This window comes from Erinaceus europaeus, chromosome 2 (genome assembly GCF_950295315.1).
Source record: "Erinaceus europaeus chromosome 2, mEriEur2.1, whole genome shotgun sequence".
NCBI classification, from domain to species: Eukaryota; Metazoa; Chordata; class Mammalia; order Eulipotyphla; family Erinaceidae; genus Erinaceus; species Erinaceus europaeus.
This window is the reverse complement of record NC_080163.1, coordinates 40,357,128-40,377,663: the sequence shown is the minus strand read 5'-3', so window position 1 is coordinate 40,377,663 and position 20,536 is coordinate 40,357,128. Positions and strand designations below refer to the sequence as shown.

The 20,536-nt window shown below is 40.7% G+C and overlaps 1 protein-coding gene across 1 annotated transcript in view; it reads left to right on the top strand.

Annotated features, from left to right (window-relative positions):
* LOC132536882 (short transient receptor potential channel 7-like) overlaps positions 1-20,536 on the top strand; it is a 103,034-nt gene that overhangs the window by 31,104 nt on the left and 51,394 nt on the right. The window contains exon 2 of the mRNA XM_060186361.1: positions 5,880-6,062. Coding sequence (XP_060042344.1) covers positions 5,880-6,062 — 183 coding nt within the window. The remainder of the gene's footprint in view (positions 1-5,879; positions 6,063-20,536) is intronic.

Below are 20,536 nucleotides of genomic sequence, written 5' to 3'. Positions count from 1 at the left end.
CTTAGCAACTGTTGTAAGGGTTTTAACTGGTAGGATTAATAATATCCTGCAGGCATGGAGGGTCTTGAGGGTAGAAAGAAGATAGATCAAAGGAATGGAATGGGTGGGGATCTTTCAGGCAAAACAATTACTATGTAGATAATAAGGGAGCAGGCCATAATATCAGGAATGCAGGGTGCTTTGTGAGTCAGGGAGTCTGAAAAGACAAGGCAAATCTTAGGGGGTTGTGTCCCTCCTCGCTTGACCTCTCAGTAGAGAGAGAGAAACTGATAAGATGGATGTCCCCTCAAGTCAAGCCCTGCCAAGCTCAACCACATCCTCACAATTTCCCTACAAAGATTCAATTAAAAAATAACAATAATAAATTTTAAAAATCTGTTTAATTTTCTGAAAGAGAGTAAGAAAGATACGAGAGAACCACACAATGCTGGCACATGGTGGTATCAGAGATTGACCCTGGGGTCTCTGGAATCTCAGTATAAGCCATTCTTGAAAAAAACAATACTCTAGTAGCTTCTATTTTATTTTCAATACAGTCACAGCTTATGACTCCAAGAGGAATTGCTGAATGCAGCAGCTTCAAAGAGCTGAATTTAGACAAATTAGTTGGTATACTCTTAAAGAACAAAGTTGGGCATGCCCCTAGCAGGAGATTATTTTTAAAATATTTACATATAATAGTTCAATATGATAAAATGCAAAGTTCACACTGACACAACCTTTAGTGCTAGTTTTATGAATATCACCAGCATTGACAAAATCAAGGAATTTTGGTTCCATGATACCGGCACTATTGTGATCAACCTCACTGTAATGAATACTATCATTCAAATCAATTTGGGTACTGTAATTTAAAATTACATCTGTAAATTAAGTTCAACACCAGTAACCTATATACACAAAGTAGAGGTGTTAACATAGGAAGGATTGGCATGAACATCAAGAGGAGGACAGGGTGAAGATGACAGCATAATGATTAAGCAAAAAGACTTTCATGCCTGTGGCTCCAGAATTACAGGTTTAATCTCCTGCACCAACCATTAGCCAGAGTTGAACAGTGCTCTGGTCTTGGTGACTCTATCTAGCTATCTCTCTTCCCCTCATTAAAATAAATAAATGATATTTGGGGCAGGGGTAGACAGCAAATGGTTATGCAAAGAAATTCACTGCCCGAGGCTCCAAAGTCCCAGGTTCAAGCCCCTGCACCACCAAAAACCAGGTTTGATCAGTATAGAGGAGGTGGAGGAGGAGGAGGAGATGGAGTAGGAGAAAAAGGAGAAAAAAGAGAAGAAGGAGGAGGATAAGGAGAAGAATGGGGGAGGAGAAGGAGAAAAAAGAAGAGGAGGAGGAGGAAGATAAAAGAAAAAAGATAAAAGAAAAAATTCATAATATTTGTTAGGATAGGGATTAGATCTGGAGAAAAAGAAAAAAAAATCAAGTTTTTCTCCAATATTTTATACCCTCAATCTTGCTTCTTCTTCTGTAATTAAAAACAACTAATGGCAAGAGGTCAGTAGTTAGAAATCAAAGGTTAAAATGAGGTGGTAACAATAATAAAAATTGCCATTAGTGGAATTTATTATTATCACATTTTTATTTGGGATTTCATTTATTTTGCTATTTGTTTCATTTATTTGCTGAGCATTTTAGTACTAATTCTCCCAGTCAGTATATGATGCTCATATTATTACAAAACTGAGATGCACAAATGTTGAATGACTTACTCTGTTTTCCACAAATTGTTTATATTGAAATAGAACTTGAAACTGTAAGTCCTTCTGACTTAAAAGCTAACACACTTGTCTTCCATATTTTTAGTTCTTTTGGGAACTCAAATACCCAATACTGCTGTGCACTCTTTATGCCTCAGGTTAGCTGGAGTGCCAACTGCAACTGAGCCTCTAGATTTTCAGAGTGTTTTAAGTAGTAAGGAACATGCTGCTCACTGAGAGACTATGGTGAGAGGGGAGGAAACAGAATTCGTGTCATATCTACCTATTTTGAATGTTGGTTCTATCACTTACTGGTTATGTCATCATGGGTAAGTACACTGCACTAACTTAACAAGTATTTACTGAGTGGTCCTTATATTTTGGGAAATGGTCTAGACTCTGCTAACATATTAGTGAACAAAACAGCAAAAACAGTTTCTCTCAAGATGTTTCCATTCTGAATCAGGACATGGACACTAAGTACAGGAAGTAAAATATATAGTGTGTTATATACCCCTAAGTATTATGAAGAAAAGCAAAGGGCAAAAAAGGGTGATGGGGAATGAGGAAGGCATATGATCTTTTAAAAGAGATCAAAAACTTCATTGACTGGCATTTGAGAAAAGTTGAAGCAGTTGAGGAAGTTGTTCCTGTTCCTATGGAAAGAGTATCTCAAAAGAAATAGAGAACAAAGACTGAGTGCATGCCAACTCTGTTTGAGGAGTGGCAGGGAGGGTATTGCACAGTGATTGAAGTACACTTAGGGGAGAAGAGAACTAGAGGAAATAAAATCAGGTAAAGAAAGAAGAAGCTAAATGACTTATGTCCCTATGGAACAGTATAATGAGTACACTTTTACAGCTGGTGGATAGGAAGCTTTTGGACAACTTAAACAGAGCAGTGCCATGATTTGACTATTTTTTCTAATTATTCTTTCTACTGACGTAGTGAAAATACAGTATAGAAGCTAAGAAAAAAATCAAGAAGAAATTTTTATAGTTTCTTGCACTAATATAAACAAGACATGACAGTTTGCACCAAAGAAGGAAAAAAGAATGGAACTTGTGAAAAGAGATAGTCAAATTATGTATGAAAGGAAGGTTGAGCTGGCAAGGTCTACCTAGTCAATTATGTGCTTAGTAGAAGAAGAAAAGAATCAGGAATAAGTTCAAGACTTTTTATCCTAAGCAACTAAAAGAGTAGCACAGGCTAAGTAAGGTAAAGAAAACTAGGTCCAACATTACTGCTACATTTCAAATGGATTTTTCATATTCTCGTGAAACTATCAAGTGGGTTATCAGATATATGGATCAACTTCAAGAGAGAAGCAAAGATGAAAGATATACATTTTGGAGTTATTGGTCTATGGATGATATCAAATGATCTTAGATAAGATCTCTAAGGCAATGAATATAAATATGTAAAAAGAGAATTTAAAGGACTGGGAACCTTTTGTAGGCATTACCAAATTAAGACATGAAGAAGATGAGAATGAATAAACAAAGAACAGTAAAAAGCAAGCACTGAAAAAAAAAACAGAGGAATATGCAATGATGAAAGCCAAATGAAGAATATGTATCAAGGAGAGAGAGAGAAGTGATCAACTCTGACAAAGCACTTAACAGATTATTATACAAGATAAGGACTGAGAGTAAACCAATGATTTAGTGAGTTGAACAGTACTCGTAATCATGACAAGAACAGTATAGATGGAAGCAGTAGTGTGAGAACACTGTCAAATGAGTAAGGAAGGCAAGTGAAAGCAGTGCCTTACACAGCTCAACTGAGGAGCACTGCTACAAAACAAAACAGAAATTTGAGTATTGGTTTAAAAAGACAGTGGGCTCAAGAAAACTTCCTCTTAGGGGGCCGGGAGGTGGTGCACACATGTTGAGCACACATGTTAGAGTGCACAGGGACCCAGGTTCAAGCCCCCAGTCCCCACCTGCAAGGGGAAAGGTTCACAAGTGGTGAAGCAGGGCTGCAGGTGTCTCTGTCTTTCTCCCCCTCTATCTCCCCATTCCCTATCAATTTCTGGCTGTCTCTATCCAATAAATAAAGATGATAATAATAAAAAAAATTAAAAAGAGTCAAAAATACATTTTTAAAAAAAAAGGAAACTTCCTCTTTAACAGAGGAATTTCAGCATGTATGTGTATTGGGCCAAGAATGAAGAGACAAGTTGAAAATGCCATACAGTCTGACTTGCTCCTAACTGAGGCACTCAAGCCATGAGCTAGGTTAAGTCTTTTCCACTGCCTTTATGTATCTACATACACACATATATGCAACTATAGTTTCACATATATAGCAAGAGTTTCCAAGATGTAAGGTCTGATCTACTCAATGAGGCATTGTCTATTTTACCAGAAATAGGCAATAATAGACTAAGACTCCTTGTTTCTAGATAAAGATAAAGTTGATGGGTGGAATCAGAAACTCAGAGAACTTAAGCTGAAGCCATGGGACTATCAGAGATAAATGGGTCCTTGAGATGATGTGACATTTCTTGTCTTTTCTGTGGATACAAGTAGACCTTGAATTTTCTACCTCTGATTCATTTGTGTTCTGTAAAATATCTTTGCTGGGACAAATTCTGAGTAAACTCCACTTAGTATTGTTCCATCCCCATCCTACTTAGAATTCACATGTGCCTTGTCCATTGCTAATTTTTCCCTATGCAATACATAGTAAGCCCTCAATGATAAGTAAATTAATGAATGAGGATAGCTGGAAGTAGGGGATGAAGGAGCGTAGAGTACAGCTCCTTAGGTCATCAAGTCAGCTCTATACCAGGTGACACCTGCCTGAGATGAGCAGTCACTTTCTACCCAAGATTTCCAAAACTCTCTTCTGTTTCCTAAGGTGCATGTTAAAATGAAGGCTAGCCACTCTTGTCTGAAAACATTCTCTTGACCCTTTTCCCAGCATTTACTCACTCACCTTTTTCTCTAATACAAATGGACACTTTGATGTAACAATCCTGGAAGAAGACACAAATCATTAATTCAGAAAAATGTCTGCAGTTTGCCAGTTTTCAGCTATTTGCTGAAGAATCCAGGTTCTAGAAAAGCAAAGAGTTTTGCCTCTACTTACTACTAACTACTTCTATTACCAACTGCTATTTACAAGTCTAAGACTCCTGACATTGATTAACACTGAAGATGGCTTTTAGCTCTTATGTCTCTCTTGAACAGACTCATTTCAAATAAGAAACCACCAAAGAAGCCTCTTGGGGGAAATACTTTAGGAGAGTAGTGGTCTGAGAGTGACATGAACATTCTTCTGTTTGACATTTTAGATCATGACCTGGAATTTAAGCAGTCCACTGTGGGGGGAAGAAAACCTGACCTGTCACTAGGAAAGAAATCAAACTCTCAAAGACAATTTAGAAACTTATGCCTAAGGAAGGAGAGAACTCCAGAGTCTGCAACTCACTGAAAACAAAACAAAACAAAAAATCAAGGTCTACTAATGTTTATTCAATAGGCAAGTGATTAAAGGTGCAAGGATTTACCATACAAAAGAAGTCGTGGTAATAAGGGCTTCTGAAAGACTTAAATTACATTAGATGCTTTTCACATATAATTTACATGTGATTTTTCTGGCACAGGAGAGGAAAACACACCTGTGTACATTTTTCCAACTTTAGCACAGCAGTCAGATTTTTTCTATAAGCTTCCTGTGAAGCTTATAAGCTTATAAGCAGTTATCATTAGATTGGTAGTAAATAGTTAAGTGCTAGGAACTTCCATCTCTCTCTTGTTTATTTACTTAACAATCCTCCCCTAAAACTACTGATGGAGAATTGCTGCTTTGAAATAACCCAGGACTGAGCTTTGGAACGCAACAGAATCACTTAGAGAAAAAGGATTCTTAGACCTCATGCACTATAATTCTCACTCAATAATTCTGTGACAGAACCCAGGAATCTGCAGTAGGCATGTTCCCTGGCTTATTCTGAAACAGATAGCCCATAAAACACATTGTGATAAATCCTGGCTTACAGAAGTTGTCCTTTAGGTTGTTGTGTATCCTCTGTACCCAGAATACCCTGTGACTCCAATGCCCTCCATAAGCTCACACTTGGTGGACAGTTTCTGTGCTGGGTAAGCCAACTATTGGGGCTCAGTGTGACACACCCCTGATTTCTCTTTATTCTGTTAGAACGATTACAGGAAGTTATCTATGCAATGCAAGGATTTTGTGGTGGGCGTGCTGGACCTGTGCCGAGACACAGAAGAGGTGGAAGCGATTTTAAATGGTGATGTGAACTTCCAAGTCTGGTCCGACCACCACCGTCCAAGTCTAAGCCGGATCAAACTCGCCATTAAATATGAAGTCAAGAAGGTAAGTTCCCCATTTCTCCTGGCCTTCCCACCTGGCAAGCTTGCTGGCCTACCTCTGTGTTCATTCATATTTTCCTATAAGGTAGTGATGACCACACCAATTACCTGATTTCTCTCTAATCAGGTAACTATCAGTCCTGAAGAACTGCTCATGCAGCCCCTCCCCTCCATGCCCTAGTCCATGCACTAACAAGACACTCATGATAGACATTTCTTATAGAGGTCTTGAGTCTGGAGAACAAACTACTAGTGGGGGAAAGTGTCAGAGTGAGTGTTCCCTGAGCTAGCAGGCCAATTCCCAAGGTTTCATGAGAAACAGATTACTCAGATCTCCTAACAGTATTCATTGGCCTTTCCCTGTGTGCCTGGAGATTTGTGTAGGAAAAGTCTCAGTTTGTAGTTTTTGTGGGCTCTATGACTCGGAAGACTCACAGGAATTTCATTCACTCTTAACACACACAAAAGTGCAAGCTTGTCTCATCTCCTTAATTGATTTTCAGGTGTGTTTAATGTCAGCTAAATACCAATAGCCTTCAAATCCACAGTGGTTGGTCAGATTGAGATCCCAATGGAGAAGTGAAATTCAATTATGTTCCCATTTTGAATGTAATCTGGATTGTTAGACTTTTTTTTTTACTTTCATTTTTTAAATTTTCTTAGATTATCTACATTTATTGGATAGAGATAGCCAGAAATCCAGTGGGGAATGGGTGACAGAGAGGGAGAGAGACAGAGAGATACCTACAACACTGCTTCACCACTCACATAGTTTTCCCCCTACAGGTAGGAAATGAGAGCTTGAACCTGGGTCCTTGCACATTGTAACAAGTGCACTGAGCTGTGTGTGTCACCATTCAACCCCTAATCTGGATTCTTTAGACCCTACCTCTATGATAATTAACAGCATTCATCTTGATAAAAACTAGAAAGTCCAAATATTCATATATTTACATTATCAATTTGCTTTTCACATAAGCAAGACAACTAAGCCAGTTTTTGAGGGACATAGCCAAAACTGAATGACATTTTAATATGCCCAAATTAGGTATTAAATGTCTCTGGGAATTTCTCCTCATACCTCATTATGTTAATTTTGTATAGAGTAAAACATTCTTTGACCATAAGTAACTGTACACGCATTTAATTTTTTAAAAATCTCCCCATCTTTTTAATATTAATGGCAATAAAATATTATTTTAAAAATGGTTTTTACGGGGGCAGGCAGTGATATACCTGGTTAAGCATACACATCATCATGCACAAGGACCAGGTTCAAGCCCCGGCTTCACACCTGCAAGGAGAACACTTCATAAGCAGTGAAGCAGGTCTGTAGGTGTCTGTCTTTCTCTCCTCCTCTCAATATCCCTTCCCCACTCAATTTCTCTCTGTCCTATCAAATAAAAATTGAAAAAAATAAATGAAAAAATGGCTGCTGGGAATGGTGGATTAATAGTGCAGGCAACAAGCCCCGTGATAACCCTGGTGGCAAAGTGAAAAAAAAATTTTTTTTCCAAAGATACTGAATCCCAAAGGTAATACTGGTAAACCATAGAAAAGACAATCCTAGAGTGACATTAGAAATCAGAATCACTGGGAGGATAGAAGTCAAGTTGTAGTTTCAAGTGCAATAGTATTCTCATAATTCAGAGACTCATTTTTATAGCCCTCTATAAAATAGCCCTCCTCCACTTTTTTCATATAAGCACAAATATCCCTTCTAGAAATTGCTGACACATCCATGGTCTCAGAGTTCAAACAGACCTTACTGTGGAGATTTCCTGGTAACAATATGGCAACAATAAAGATATGCTTATGTCTGCACATAAGCATATCTTTATTTCCAGCACAGGGTAAAAACTGAGGATGTGTTTGTAAGTTCAAAGAAAAGGAGATGCTTAGCATTTACAGACTTACAGTCACATTCTTGGACATTCATGAGCAAGTCTAATGGTCCATGAAATGCAAGTGTTTGCCACTTTTGAAGCAGAAATTCAAAGCTCTCAGCTTTGATTCACTGGGGGTGAATCAGTCAGCTAGTCCAAAGTCTAGCCACTACCTCATAGCTATTTGTTCCCTCTTATTGTCACTATCAAAAACAAAACAGGTCTGATAGTGAATGAGAAGAAAAAGTGAAATACTCCATGAACATCAAGGCTTGGATCAAAAGGAAAAGGCTATATTTAAAAAAATTACTTATTTTAGTGGTATTTTCCAATTAGGAGAGTCACAGAGGTCTCAAGAAAGATCCATCTTGAAGGCCAAATTCTTGGTGTTATCTTTAGGTAGGAAGACAACAAATGACCTGCATAAAATGTCAGTCTTGCTCATTTCAAAGATTTCCAACGAGTAAATTCTCTCAAACCACATAGGCCATCACTTGACAGCAGAGAGACACATAGTCTCCCTTGACATTTAATCTACTATGAATTACCAGTGAAACTTTCTAATGCTAAAAGGCTTACTAATATTATAGTGATATTTCATGTTTAATTTTTGAGCTTCAACACACTAGGTTGAACTAACTCTAGGTCTTCGTGAAATATCTAATAACAAGGTCTATTTACAAATGCACTGCTTTTAATGTCAGATAGATAATTGATGAAAAGCTAAAATATAAAACCATAAAAGTTCCTAACCTAACCATCTTTTCAAGTGATAACAAATCAAACTACAAATATAATTACTAAAATATACTATTGTCCCTCGCAGTTCCTCACAGGTTGCTAGTAGATATTCCCATAAAGAGAGATTTTTGTGTTCAAATAAATTTGGAAACCTTCAATTAAGCAAAGTCAAATAGATCTTTTTTTAATATTTTTGTTTATTTCATTGTAATGAGAGAGAGAGTCCTGAGCACTGCTCAGTTCTGGCTCATGGTGGTGCTGGAGATTGAACCTGGGACTCTGGAGCCTCAAGCATGAAAGTCTTTCTGCATAACCATTATGCTATCTCTCTGCCCCAAATAAGTTTCTTTACTTAAAAATATTAGAGTGGGGAGTCGGGCTGTAGCGCAGCGGGTTAAGCACAGGTGGCGCAAAGCACAAGGACCGGCATAAGGATCCCGGTTTGAACCCCGGCTCCCCACCTTCAGGGGAGTCGCTTCACAAGCGGTGAAGCAGGTCTGCAGGTGTATATCTTTCTCTCCTCCTCTCTGTCTTCCCCTCCTCTCTCCATTTCTCTCTGTCCTATCCAACAACGACAACAACAATAATAACTACAACAATAAAACAACAAGGGCAACAAAAAGGGAATAAATATTTAAAATATATATATATATATATTAGAGTGTTTTTTTATATTGTTATCCTAAGAAGGCTCCATTTTGTATGATGTATACTACAGAACTCTTTCATGGAGCAGTTAATGAAACTAGTTTTTCATGTAACAATCTTTAGGAGATTTTAATATAGAAACACTTTATCTGTTAAGTGAATGGACCTGAATGGAGTGAGTGCTGCTCAGTGGTTGGCACTACATCCTGGATCATGCCCTTCATTTGAATGCTCAGTATCTCTAGATACCATTCTAATTTGTGGTGCTCTGACTACCTCTGTCATATTTCAAGTTCCACCAAATGAAGACAATCATCACAGCATGGCATAAGGGACTATCTGGTAAAGGGGAAAGAATCTAAAGTGGGTGTCAGGAAACCAGATTTCAAGTCGGATTCTTATTCTTAGTAGCCATGTTGTTAACAAATCCCTGAAGCTCTCTGAGTTTATTCTACACCTACAAAAATGGGCACATGAGCTTTTGCTTCACACTTGTCTGGGAACTTTCAAATGAAATTATATGAGGGAAAGTGCTCTGAAACTGGAAAGTTCTCTGCAGCTCCACAGGGAAGTAGCTTACTTCAGTACTACAGTGATGTTCCCCTGCCTTGGGATGATAGGGACTGTTCTGTCCCAATATATTCCCTAGCCTGTCCTTTGTAATATCTCAAGATAATACTAGAAAAGATCCCCTGTATAAAGATACCATCCTTATTGCCTAAAAATCCTCCTGAAAGATCAAATTCCTTGTGAGGATACAATTATTTTCTATGACTTCTACCTTAAACCTTGCCAACAATGAAGGTGAATTTGTCATCTAAAATGGAGACCATTTTAGGACTGATGTGACAGCATAATAACTATACAAAAATCCCTCCATGTTTGAGGCTCTGAGGTCCCAGGTTCAATCCTCAGGATCACCATAAGTCATAGCTGAGCAGTGCTCTGGAAAAACAAATAAATAAAATGTTAACCACTCTGTATGAAAAGTCATATTGAAGGGGCCAGGAGGTGGTATACATGGATAAGTGCTCACATTACAGTGTGCAAGGACCCAGGTTCAAGCTCCTGGTCCCCACCTACAAGATGAAAGCTTCACACGTGGTGAAGCAGAGCTACAGGTGTCTCTCTATCCCTTCCCCTCTCTATCTCCCCACCCCTTTCAAAACCATTTTTCTGTCTTTATCCAATAATAAGTAAATAAATAAATATTTCTAAAAAAAATACTTTAAAAAGAAAGCCATATTGGAGAAGGGGCTGGGAGGATATCCTGTAAGGTTTACCCTCATCCAAACATGTATTTATTAATGGACTAACTTCAGCAAACCACTTAGCCTTTCTGTATCTCAATTTTCTCATCTATAAAGCTGAGATAATGTCTAGTTCACAGGATTATGATGAGAATACCCAGTGGGAGACTTTGTGTCTGTATTTCAAACAACAGACCTGAGAAGCCTGAGAAACGATACAAGTGTTGCATAGGTTTAGAGTCAAGTTATTTCCATTACCCATTTCATGTCCTCCAGAAGCAAGAACAGGGCCCTTTCCTAGGATGAGTCACACTTAAGTGCAGAAGCAATTCTGCTTATACCTCTGAGACAGAGAAAACAATCCCTCCAGCTTTAGGCAATTGTCCATGCAGATAGATACAATACACAGACATTTTGTTTGCTTCTCCTCTTTGATGTATCTTTGTCCCAGAGAACCATGCCTAAAGATCTTTCATAAAGCATAAAGATCCCCTAGCCCCCCTTCCTAACAGCTTTAAATAAAGGTGCTGAGGAGTCAGCTCCACAACTGGGAAGACCCAACCAGTCTCTGCATCCCAATTTAAGCTCAGCTGGGCTAAGTCTAAACTCACGTCATGTGCTCTTTGCTCTATAAACAGTCAGAGACCCAGACTCAAGCACTGGTACTTTATTCAACTTGTCTAACTAAAAATGCTTAACTAGATCCTTCACTTTCCACCCTGCTCCCCCACCCCTATTCTGTCCTTTTTAACCCTTCTTTATCTTTAGGCTTTCACAACTGTTATTTCCCTTTCTAAACATGACATCATCTTTCTTTCTGACTTCCAGGTCAACTTTAATGAGCATCTAGTGAATCTTCTACTCACTGAAAGAGAACTTAGGGGGCAAGTGTCCTTCCAGGTTCTATTACCAAAGGAGGGGAGAAGCACTGAGACCGAGTCCTATTTTACATTCTAAAGTCTTCGTTTTAAAAAATTTTTTTTATCTATTTTCATGGCTGAGGGAGACCAGAATAGTGCTCAGCTCTTGCATATGATGGTATAGAGATTAGACCTAGGGCTTCTGGGGCCTCAGGCATGCAAGGCTAGCACACCATCACTGCACATATCATTGGCCTTTGATAAATATTTTAATTCCAGTTTTGAGGAACTGAAGGTTTCTTTTTGACATAACTAAGAAAATCTCTGCTAGTAATAAAAAACATAAATATTTTGTTTAAAATTGTATTGTTTCCATTGCAGAGCGTGTCTACTATCAGGTAGTAACACCAACGAAGGTCACTAGTTTGATGTAACAGGTTGTTTTATAGTCACCATATATAAGTTCTACAGAAATGATCATTCTTTCAAAGTTACCCAAAAGAGCAGGGCAGTTCTGCCCCCCAAAGTTCTATGGCTGTGGCATGTGGGGTGCCATGACTGTAGCAGCACTATAACCTCTGCACAGGGAGCCCCCTGAGCACTTTATCCACTGAGTGAAGTGTAGAGTTAATGGAGGTTATCTCTTTCAGATACCAGGTGGCCCCCATTTCTAGATCCTGACATGTGGCTTGATGAGGAGACTCCAATGCTAGTTATCTTTCTTTCCATCCGATGAGAATCTGCACTCTCAAAAGCAGTCCCACTCTACCAAGTCTGCCAGACCCTTGGGCTTTAGAAGTGCCCTTGCAAAAAGAGAGAGACAGGCTGGGAGTATAGGCCGACCTGTCAAGGCCCATGTTCAACGGGGAAGCAATTACAGAAGCCAGACCTTCCACCTTCTGCATCCCACAATGACCTTGGGTCCATACTCCCAGAGGGTTAAAGAATAAGAAAGCTATCAGGGGAGGGGAGGGGATACAGAGTTCTGGTGGTGGGAACTGTGTGGAGTTGTTCCTCTCTTATCCTATGGTTTAGTCAGTGTTTCCTTTTTATAAATAAAAAAATTAAAAATAAATAAATAAATAAGTGCCCTTCCCTGGCTCTGTTAAGCTCTTGAAGAATTGCTAGCTCAGAAAGCTAATCTTAAGTGAAATAAATACTTTGGGGGGGGGGGGTGTGGAGATAATGGGAGAAAAGTAAGAAAAGTAAAAGATAATGGGAGAAAAGTAAAAATAAAAGTGTAAGATCCTCACTAGTTCTACTAAATAGCACCATTCCCTTTTCCTTCATACTGTTGGGCTGAGGAAGTGACATTCCCTATGATTTTCATGCATTTACTCATTCATCATTTAATAAAAGTCACTGATATCTACCAAACCACTAATTAACTGTCTGAGCACTGGGTGACTGACTGAGAAGACCAAGACACAGACCCTGCACTTGAAGGGTTAATGTAACAGTGGGGAGATGTATAAACAAAAAAAACTTCGGTCAGCTGAGCACTCAGGAGTGGGATGGGGAGGGCAACTTGGAGGCCAAAGAAAGCAGTAACCAGCTTAGTCTGGACATCAAAGCAAAAGCTTCCTAAAACAAAAAATGCTTTTAGTGGGGGCTTAAAGAATAAGAGGTGATAGATGGAATGGCAAGTTAATTTAAGCACAGAGATGGAACAGGAGGACAATTTTGGCAGAGAAAGGCAAAAGCTGAAAACCCATTGACAAGTGAGGAAGAATAGCCAGTTCAGGGCATAATTTTAGAGAAGGGTGAATATTTCCCTGTGGCTGTATCAGTAGGAAAGAGATAGGGATGTGAGGGCGATCTGGCAGTGACATCTATCACCCCATCAATAGCCAGGGTCAATTCTGCTGGTCTTGCTGGCTAGGTGGGTGTTCCATTCCTCCTTCACTGCTCAATGTGTGTCCCTCCTGAAACTGCACGCTCAAAGACAGACAATGGCCATCCCCGAGATGGAGGGTATATGGGTAGCTGTGCTCCCCTGCTAGAACCTCCAAACAATTATTCCCCCTATTTTATTTGATAAAATAGAGTGAAATTGAGAGGGGAGGGGGAAATAGAGAGGAAGAGATAACATAGACATCTGCCTACTTGTTTGACCAGCTCGTGAAGCAACCCTGCTCCAAGTGGAGATCATGACTCAAAACCATGTCCTTGCACATGGTGATATGTGCACTTAACTGGATGCACCACTGCCCAGCCCCTTATAACCTGACTTCTAAGAGTGGTGTGAACTAAGTAGAGAAGTCAGTGAATGCTTTTCTGAAGACTTTATGCTTACTCTAAGAGTTAAAGAATAAGAAAAGATAGTAAGATTTCTGCTAGAATGTGTTCATAGCATGTTATGTGAAGTATGTGGTAAGAAGAAATACAGTACATTTGAAAAATGGAAGGGTGAGTGTGGTCTAATTAGAAGGCATGAGGTAAAGTGGGACATGTCCAAAATAGACAGGGTCAGAGCATGAAGAAACTTGTAGACCACACTGATAATTTCTTTTTATTTTTTTAATATTTATTTTTCCCTTTTGTTACCCTTGTTGTTTTTATTGTTGCTGTAATTATTATTGTTGTTATTGATGTCATCATTGTTAGATAGGACAAGAGGGAAATGGAGAGAGGAGGGGAAGACAGAGAGCGGGAGAGAAAGACAGACATGGGCCAACCTGCTTTACTTCCTGTGAATGGATTCCCCTGCAGGCAAACTGGGATTCTTGTGCTTCGTGCCACATGCACTTAACCCACTGTGCTACCACCTGACTCCCCTAAGAATTTCTTAGAAAACAACAGAAGGACTCTAACCAGAAGTGGTTGTAAAGATTAGCAAAGTAAACACATAAAGGGCTGGGGGAAAAATGGGCATATATGAAACATATTTGTTATGCAAGAGGGACACAGTGTTAATCAAGATAGGCTAGGTTAGGCTGTGTGGACAAACAAAACTGAATTTGTAGTAGTGGTTTTTAACAAAAGAAAATCTATTTGTTACCCATCTTATTATTATCCTAGAACAGAATTCACTCAGTAACTCAGGCTGACAGAGTAGCCACAATATCAAAGGCCTCCCCTCTGCCAGAGGAAAATGCAGATCTGAAGAGTGTCAGGCCGGCAATTAAACACTCCCACTACTGAGAGCTTACTGCAATCATCTTACCAAATAAGTGGGAGCAGACAGTATAATCCCCATGAGTTTTAAAAGAGAGGAAAATGGAGCCACTTGGCAAATAGCACTAATGACTACCACAGGAGAAAAGTTGAAGGAGTTCCTAATAATACTCAAAAGTTTTCTGTAAATAGGAAACACAAACATACTCTAAGATAAAAGGCAGTATAGAAAAGATTCTTTTTAATGTCTGGGTTGGGGAGTCCTGCAGGGGGTGAAAAAAAAGAATCATAGATCCATCCATCAGTAAGCCATGACCAGAGATTGTAAATTACTTGGCAATGGCCATCTTATTAATAAAAACATAAAATCTCATCCAAAAAAAAATTGGTAGTCCCTGACACCCTCCCACCACCAGCACTGGTCAGCTCTAAAATTGGACACTAACCCTAGCAGAAGTCCTTGTGCTTCTTTCAAGAGTCATGATACTGTGCACAGTTTATAGGCATGCTCTAAAATATGAATCCATTTTTCTACCTGGAAAAATTCCCAGAGAAAAAGAATCTGTGGAGTAACAATATAGTGTTATAGTTGGGAAGTTGCCTGCTAACATTCTCTGCTTACTAAATATATGACTTTAGACAAGTTATTTCATCTGTTTGCCCACAGGGGCTCCTAGATAAGACAGACATTGCTCCAACTCTCAAAAGCCTTCTGGCTGAAATCTGTGCTAAGAGAGACAAACAATGGTGCCCAGAAGTAGACAGACACACATTTGGCTAGAATCCCTTACCCTAATGCAATGACCACAGGGAGGTACACTGAAATGGACAGTTGACCTCTGTTGGTGTTCTGTCTCATTCCCTCTATCTGCAGAGAGCCATTGAGCAAAGGGAACTGTTGGGTAGTTGCCACCTCCCCCTGGCTTCTGCTTAACCATATGCCTATATAGGGATTTTACTGATCCAAAGCTTTGGTCTATTTACATAAATCACTTTTACATAAAGCACTCCAGGGCATTGGTGGTTCTATGATAGGATTCTCTCCTGCTCCACCCCCTCCTTGTCACACACTGATCCCTTCTTTGTCACACTCTGATTTTCACCAGTCACTTTTCTCTCCACCCTCTCTATATCACATCCTGTTTCCACCCTACTTGGAGAGTATAAAAACAGCTGCTCTTCTGATTAAAGACACTTGGAAATTGCTTTCCGGCTCCGAGAGTTCCAGAGTGTATCTCCTGCGGAAGTTGGTGCAGCACGAGTTCCTGATCCCTCTCCCACACAGCAGCCTAGATCAGCTCCAGTTGAGTTCTCTCCAACCCAGAGAGCACTAGCTCGGGAAGAAGTACCCTCAGGCTATCCCAGCATCTGGCGCCCGAACAGGGACACGTAAGCAGCAGATTTACAAGAAGACATCTTAGATAAGTACACACCTTTTGGGTATCTGCAATATTGTGTTAAGGCACTGTGATTTTTTTTCTTTCTTATTGTTTTCCTGAGATCTCTCCACCATGGAAAATCTTTTCCAAATCCTGCATTCTTTTTCCAGTATACAATTTTTATATATCTGGGACATTTTTCTTGGGGCTTCACCTTATATCCTGTTGATCATCATAGCAGCTTTTAAGGGATATATAGGGCAACCTCTCAAAAGGCTTAAGGACCTAGAGGCTGAGGTCCAAGAGATAAAGGAAGTAATCATAGAACTTAACCAGCACCTTCAAAAAACAAGAAGAAGCAAAGGCCTGTCGTGATCTTGACCCACCCTAATTCCTCTGCATCTTGCCCTGAGGCCCCTATTTTGGCAGACACATGTCCGAATTCTCCTTTGGACTCCACAGCCACTTCTTCGGCCACCCCCATTTTGGCAGAAACGTGTCCGGAACCTCCTGCTGCCTCCACGGCTGCTTCTTCACCCACCCGTTTTGATAGACGCATGTCCGAATTCTCCTGTAGCCTCCAAAACCACTTCTTCGGCCACTTGTCCAGAAGCTTCCACTTCGATGACTCCTCCTACCGCTATATACTTATCAGAGCAAGTCCACACATTTCCGGTCAATGTTGCCCCCAATAGACAAAAACCTCAGGCCTGGTATCCATATTCCGCCACAGACCTGAAGGAACTACGCCAGGCTATCAAAGATGACGGTGTTCATGCACCATGGACCAGGTCCATTTCACAAGGCCTGCTTCAGAACCTTAATACCCCTCAAGATTGGAGAGATATGACTCGTGCTACGCTCCCAGGCCCCCTCTTCCTGCAATAGGAGGCATTCTTTCGCGACGAATGTTTACAACAATCGCGGAAAAATATTCAAAATCAGCCAGAGGGTAATTTTGATGCATTGTTTGGAACAGGCCAATTAGAAACAGGGATTCAACAGGCGGAAGCCAAGTTTCCAGCGGGGTATTCTGATCAAGTACGCCTGTGTGCATTAAAAGCATGGGAGCGATTAACACCACCCATGGGAGCAGCCTCAGCCCCCATGCTCTCCCTGAAACAAGAACCTGATGAATCCCTCGCTAAATTCATTGCCAGGGTCCAGTCGAGTTTGGAAAGGAAGATTTATAATCCTGACGCTCGTTTTCTCCTCCTGCGATCCATAGTCTGTGATGGAATGCTTCCGCAGTTTCGACAGGCCTGTATCACTCTTAAAAACGAACACCCAGATACTTGGATTATAGCTACACAGGATCTCAGATCAAGCTCTTTTCAAGGACCTATGTTACAGGCCTATGCAGCTGCCTTACATAAGCAAAAAGGGGCTTGCTTTCAGTGTGGTCGCCAAGGGCATTGGCGTAACCAATGTCTAGAAAATAGACCGCGACCCCGCCTCCAGTCAGGGCGACCCCACCTCCAGTCAGGGCAACCCCGCCTCCAGACAGGGAATCAGAGACCACGAATGCCTTGTCCCAGATGCCAGAAAGGATTTCACTGGAGGAGAGATTGTTGGTCAAGGTTCCATAGGAACGGCACGCCTCTGCCAAATGTAAACAGGGATTTAAACTAGGTATGGGGATTCCCTTAGCCCCGCCCCCAAGAGGGAAGGAAGCAGGTCGCCCGCTTGGTGCTGTGCCCTTCTTCCACAAACAGAAGCCCAGCTTGGGACCCAATCCGTCGCTATACCCACCACGCCAAGTAACAATAACAGAGGGTGAGCAGAAGGAGGAACCCACGGTATGTGGGAACTTCCAGCATAGAAATAACTGTCTGGAGCAAGAGAACAGCTCGAATTCGGAGCCTGAGATTTTATGGACCACCCCTGTTTTAGAAAGGGGACACCCAACTATGACAGTAAAGATTGGTAATATTCCTTTTAAGTGTTTGATTGACAAGGGAGCTGATAAGACAATATTAAGACAAGCAGAGGTTCCCCAGAGTTGGGAACTCCTCCCAGGACCACGCTTACATGGTGTTGGAGGACTGACTCAGGCATTCCGCACACGAGATTCCCTTGTGTGGGAAGATCCAGAAGGGACTACCGGACGCTTTCAGCCTTTAATAGCTGATATAAGCACCAATTTATTGGGAAGAGACTTGCTGGAATCTTTAGATGTAGTGATATCCTCAGACACCTCTGCAGGACACCACACTCACTCCTGTGAGACTGCTAGACCCAACCAGCACCCCCAATACTAACTGCCACTGTTCGTAACAGAACTCCCCGCTTAGATTGGCTTTCTAATGAGCCTGTCTGGGTGGAACAGTGGCCTTTGCCTAGGGAGAAGCTAGAAATTTTTAAAAAAACTCGTCCAAGAGCAGTTATCTTTGGGACACATTCGTCATTCTCGGAGCCCATGGAATACTCCAGTCTTTGTAATTAAAAAGCGCTCAGGAAAATGGCGCCTCCTCCAAGATCTTCGTGCAGTTAATAAAACCATGCAGGTTTGGGGCTCCCCCCAAAGGGGTTTGCCTCTTGCTTCCGCAATTCCCACAGGAATACCAATCATAGCTATTGATATACAGGATTGTTTTTTCTCTATTCCCTTACACCCACAAGATTGTAAACGTTTTGCTTTCTCTGTTCCTTCTATTAATAATGCCAGCCCTGCCGATAGATTTGAATGGGTGGTACTGCCCCAGGGCATGGCTAATAGTCCTACTATTTGTCAAGAGGTTGTTAAATCTGCCCTTTTTCCATATATTCATAAGGGCCTTAAGGTTTTTCATTATATGGATGACGTGTTAATATGGGGAGAATTAGATACAGATCTCTCCGCCCTACCTGATTTTCTAATCCCTGCCTTAAAGAGAAGTGGACTTAATGTAGCTCCTGAGAAGATACAGCTAATACCTCCAATATCTTTCTTAGGCTCAGAGATTTCCCTAACGCAGATTTGTCCTTTAAAACCTTGTGTTACTTTTCCTTCTAATCTCACTCTTGCTTCTTTACAAAGTTTTCTTGGAAATTTGAATTGGCTTAGGCAGTATCTTTATCTGCCTACAAGCCGCCTGCAACCACTGTTCGATCTGTTAAAAGGAAACAAACAGCCCTCCTCAAAGCGTATGTTAACCCCCGAAGCATCCTTGGCTCTGGAAAAAGTTAACCAGGCTCTCCAGGACATGCACCTCGTTCGATTCTCCCCCTCCTCTCCAGTAAATCTTCTAATCTTTAACTCCACCCCCACGGTAGTGGGGGCATTGTGGCAGAAACATGGTGTTCTCGAATGGCTTCATACACCAGTAGGTGGAGCTCCAAGACTCCTTACCGAGATTGATGCCTTAGCATTTATGGTTCGCCAAGGAAGAAACAGATCGGTTCAGGTCTTAGGAAGGGAACCAGATTCAATCATTCTTCCCTTTTCTCTCACAGATACAGAATGGCTCATACGCCACCATTCTCGTTTTGCCATAAGTTTAATGGGTTTTCCAGGACAATTAGATAATCATTTTCCCTCTAATAATTTGATAGCTTCTTTACCTCTGTTGCCTCTACTAGTACCTAAACTTTTCTCTCGAGATCCCATCCCCTCTGCTCCTACAGTGTTCACTGATGGTGGAAAAAAGGGAGCTGCTGCCCTTATATATTATCCAGACCAGCAATACCCCAAACCTCTCTTTACTGAACTCCCTGATAATTCCCCTCAGTACAAAGAACTTTATGCTGTTTTCCTTGCATTAAAGGCTGTACCAGAATCCTTCAACCTTTTTTCTGACAGTGTGTATACTGTTAACTTACTTCCATGGCTTGCTCGATCTTATGTAAGAATTGATGACAACCCACTTTCTCCTCTTATAATTCAAATTCCCTCTATGCTCTGTTCTCGAACCCATCCACTGTATGTTCAGCACCTACGTTCCCACAGCCCTCTTCCTGGTCCCCTGTCCGAAGGGAATGCTGCAGCTGACCACCTTGCCTCCACAGGAATTCTCCTAGCCTCTGTCTCTAATCCTGCTGACTTTCATTCCCTAACCCATGTTAATCTTAAAGGTCTTCGAGCTCGATTTCCTGATATTCCTCTGCCACAGTTAAAACGTATTCTTGCTACATGTTCCTCCTGTGCAGGTCTAATCAAAACACCTGCTATTCAGACTCTAGGGGTTAATCCTCGAGGTTTAAAAGCCAACGCTCTTTGGCAAATTGATGTAACCCACATACCTAACTTTGGCAAACAAAAATATGTGTTCGTCTCAATTGATACCTTCTCTAAGTTTATGTGGGCTACAGCTCAGACTAGAGAAAACTCAAAAAAGCTTATAAGCCATATGCTCTCCTGTTTTGTTGTAATGGGCTTACCTCTTGAACTTAAAACGATAACGGACCTGCTTTTACCAGCAAACAATTTAAAGATTTTTGTTCCCTCTGGAACATTACTCATACTACAGGCATTCCCTATAATCCACAGGGACAAGGCATTGTTGAGAGGGCCCATCAAACTCTTAAGACTCAATTAAATAAAGAAAAAGGGGAAATGTACCCCCCTAATATCCAGCTGGCAAAAGCCTTAACTACATTAAATCTCTTTAATATTTAC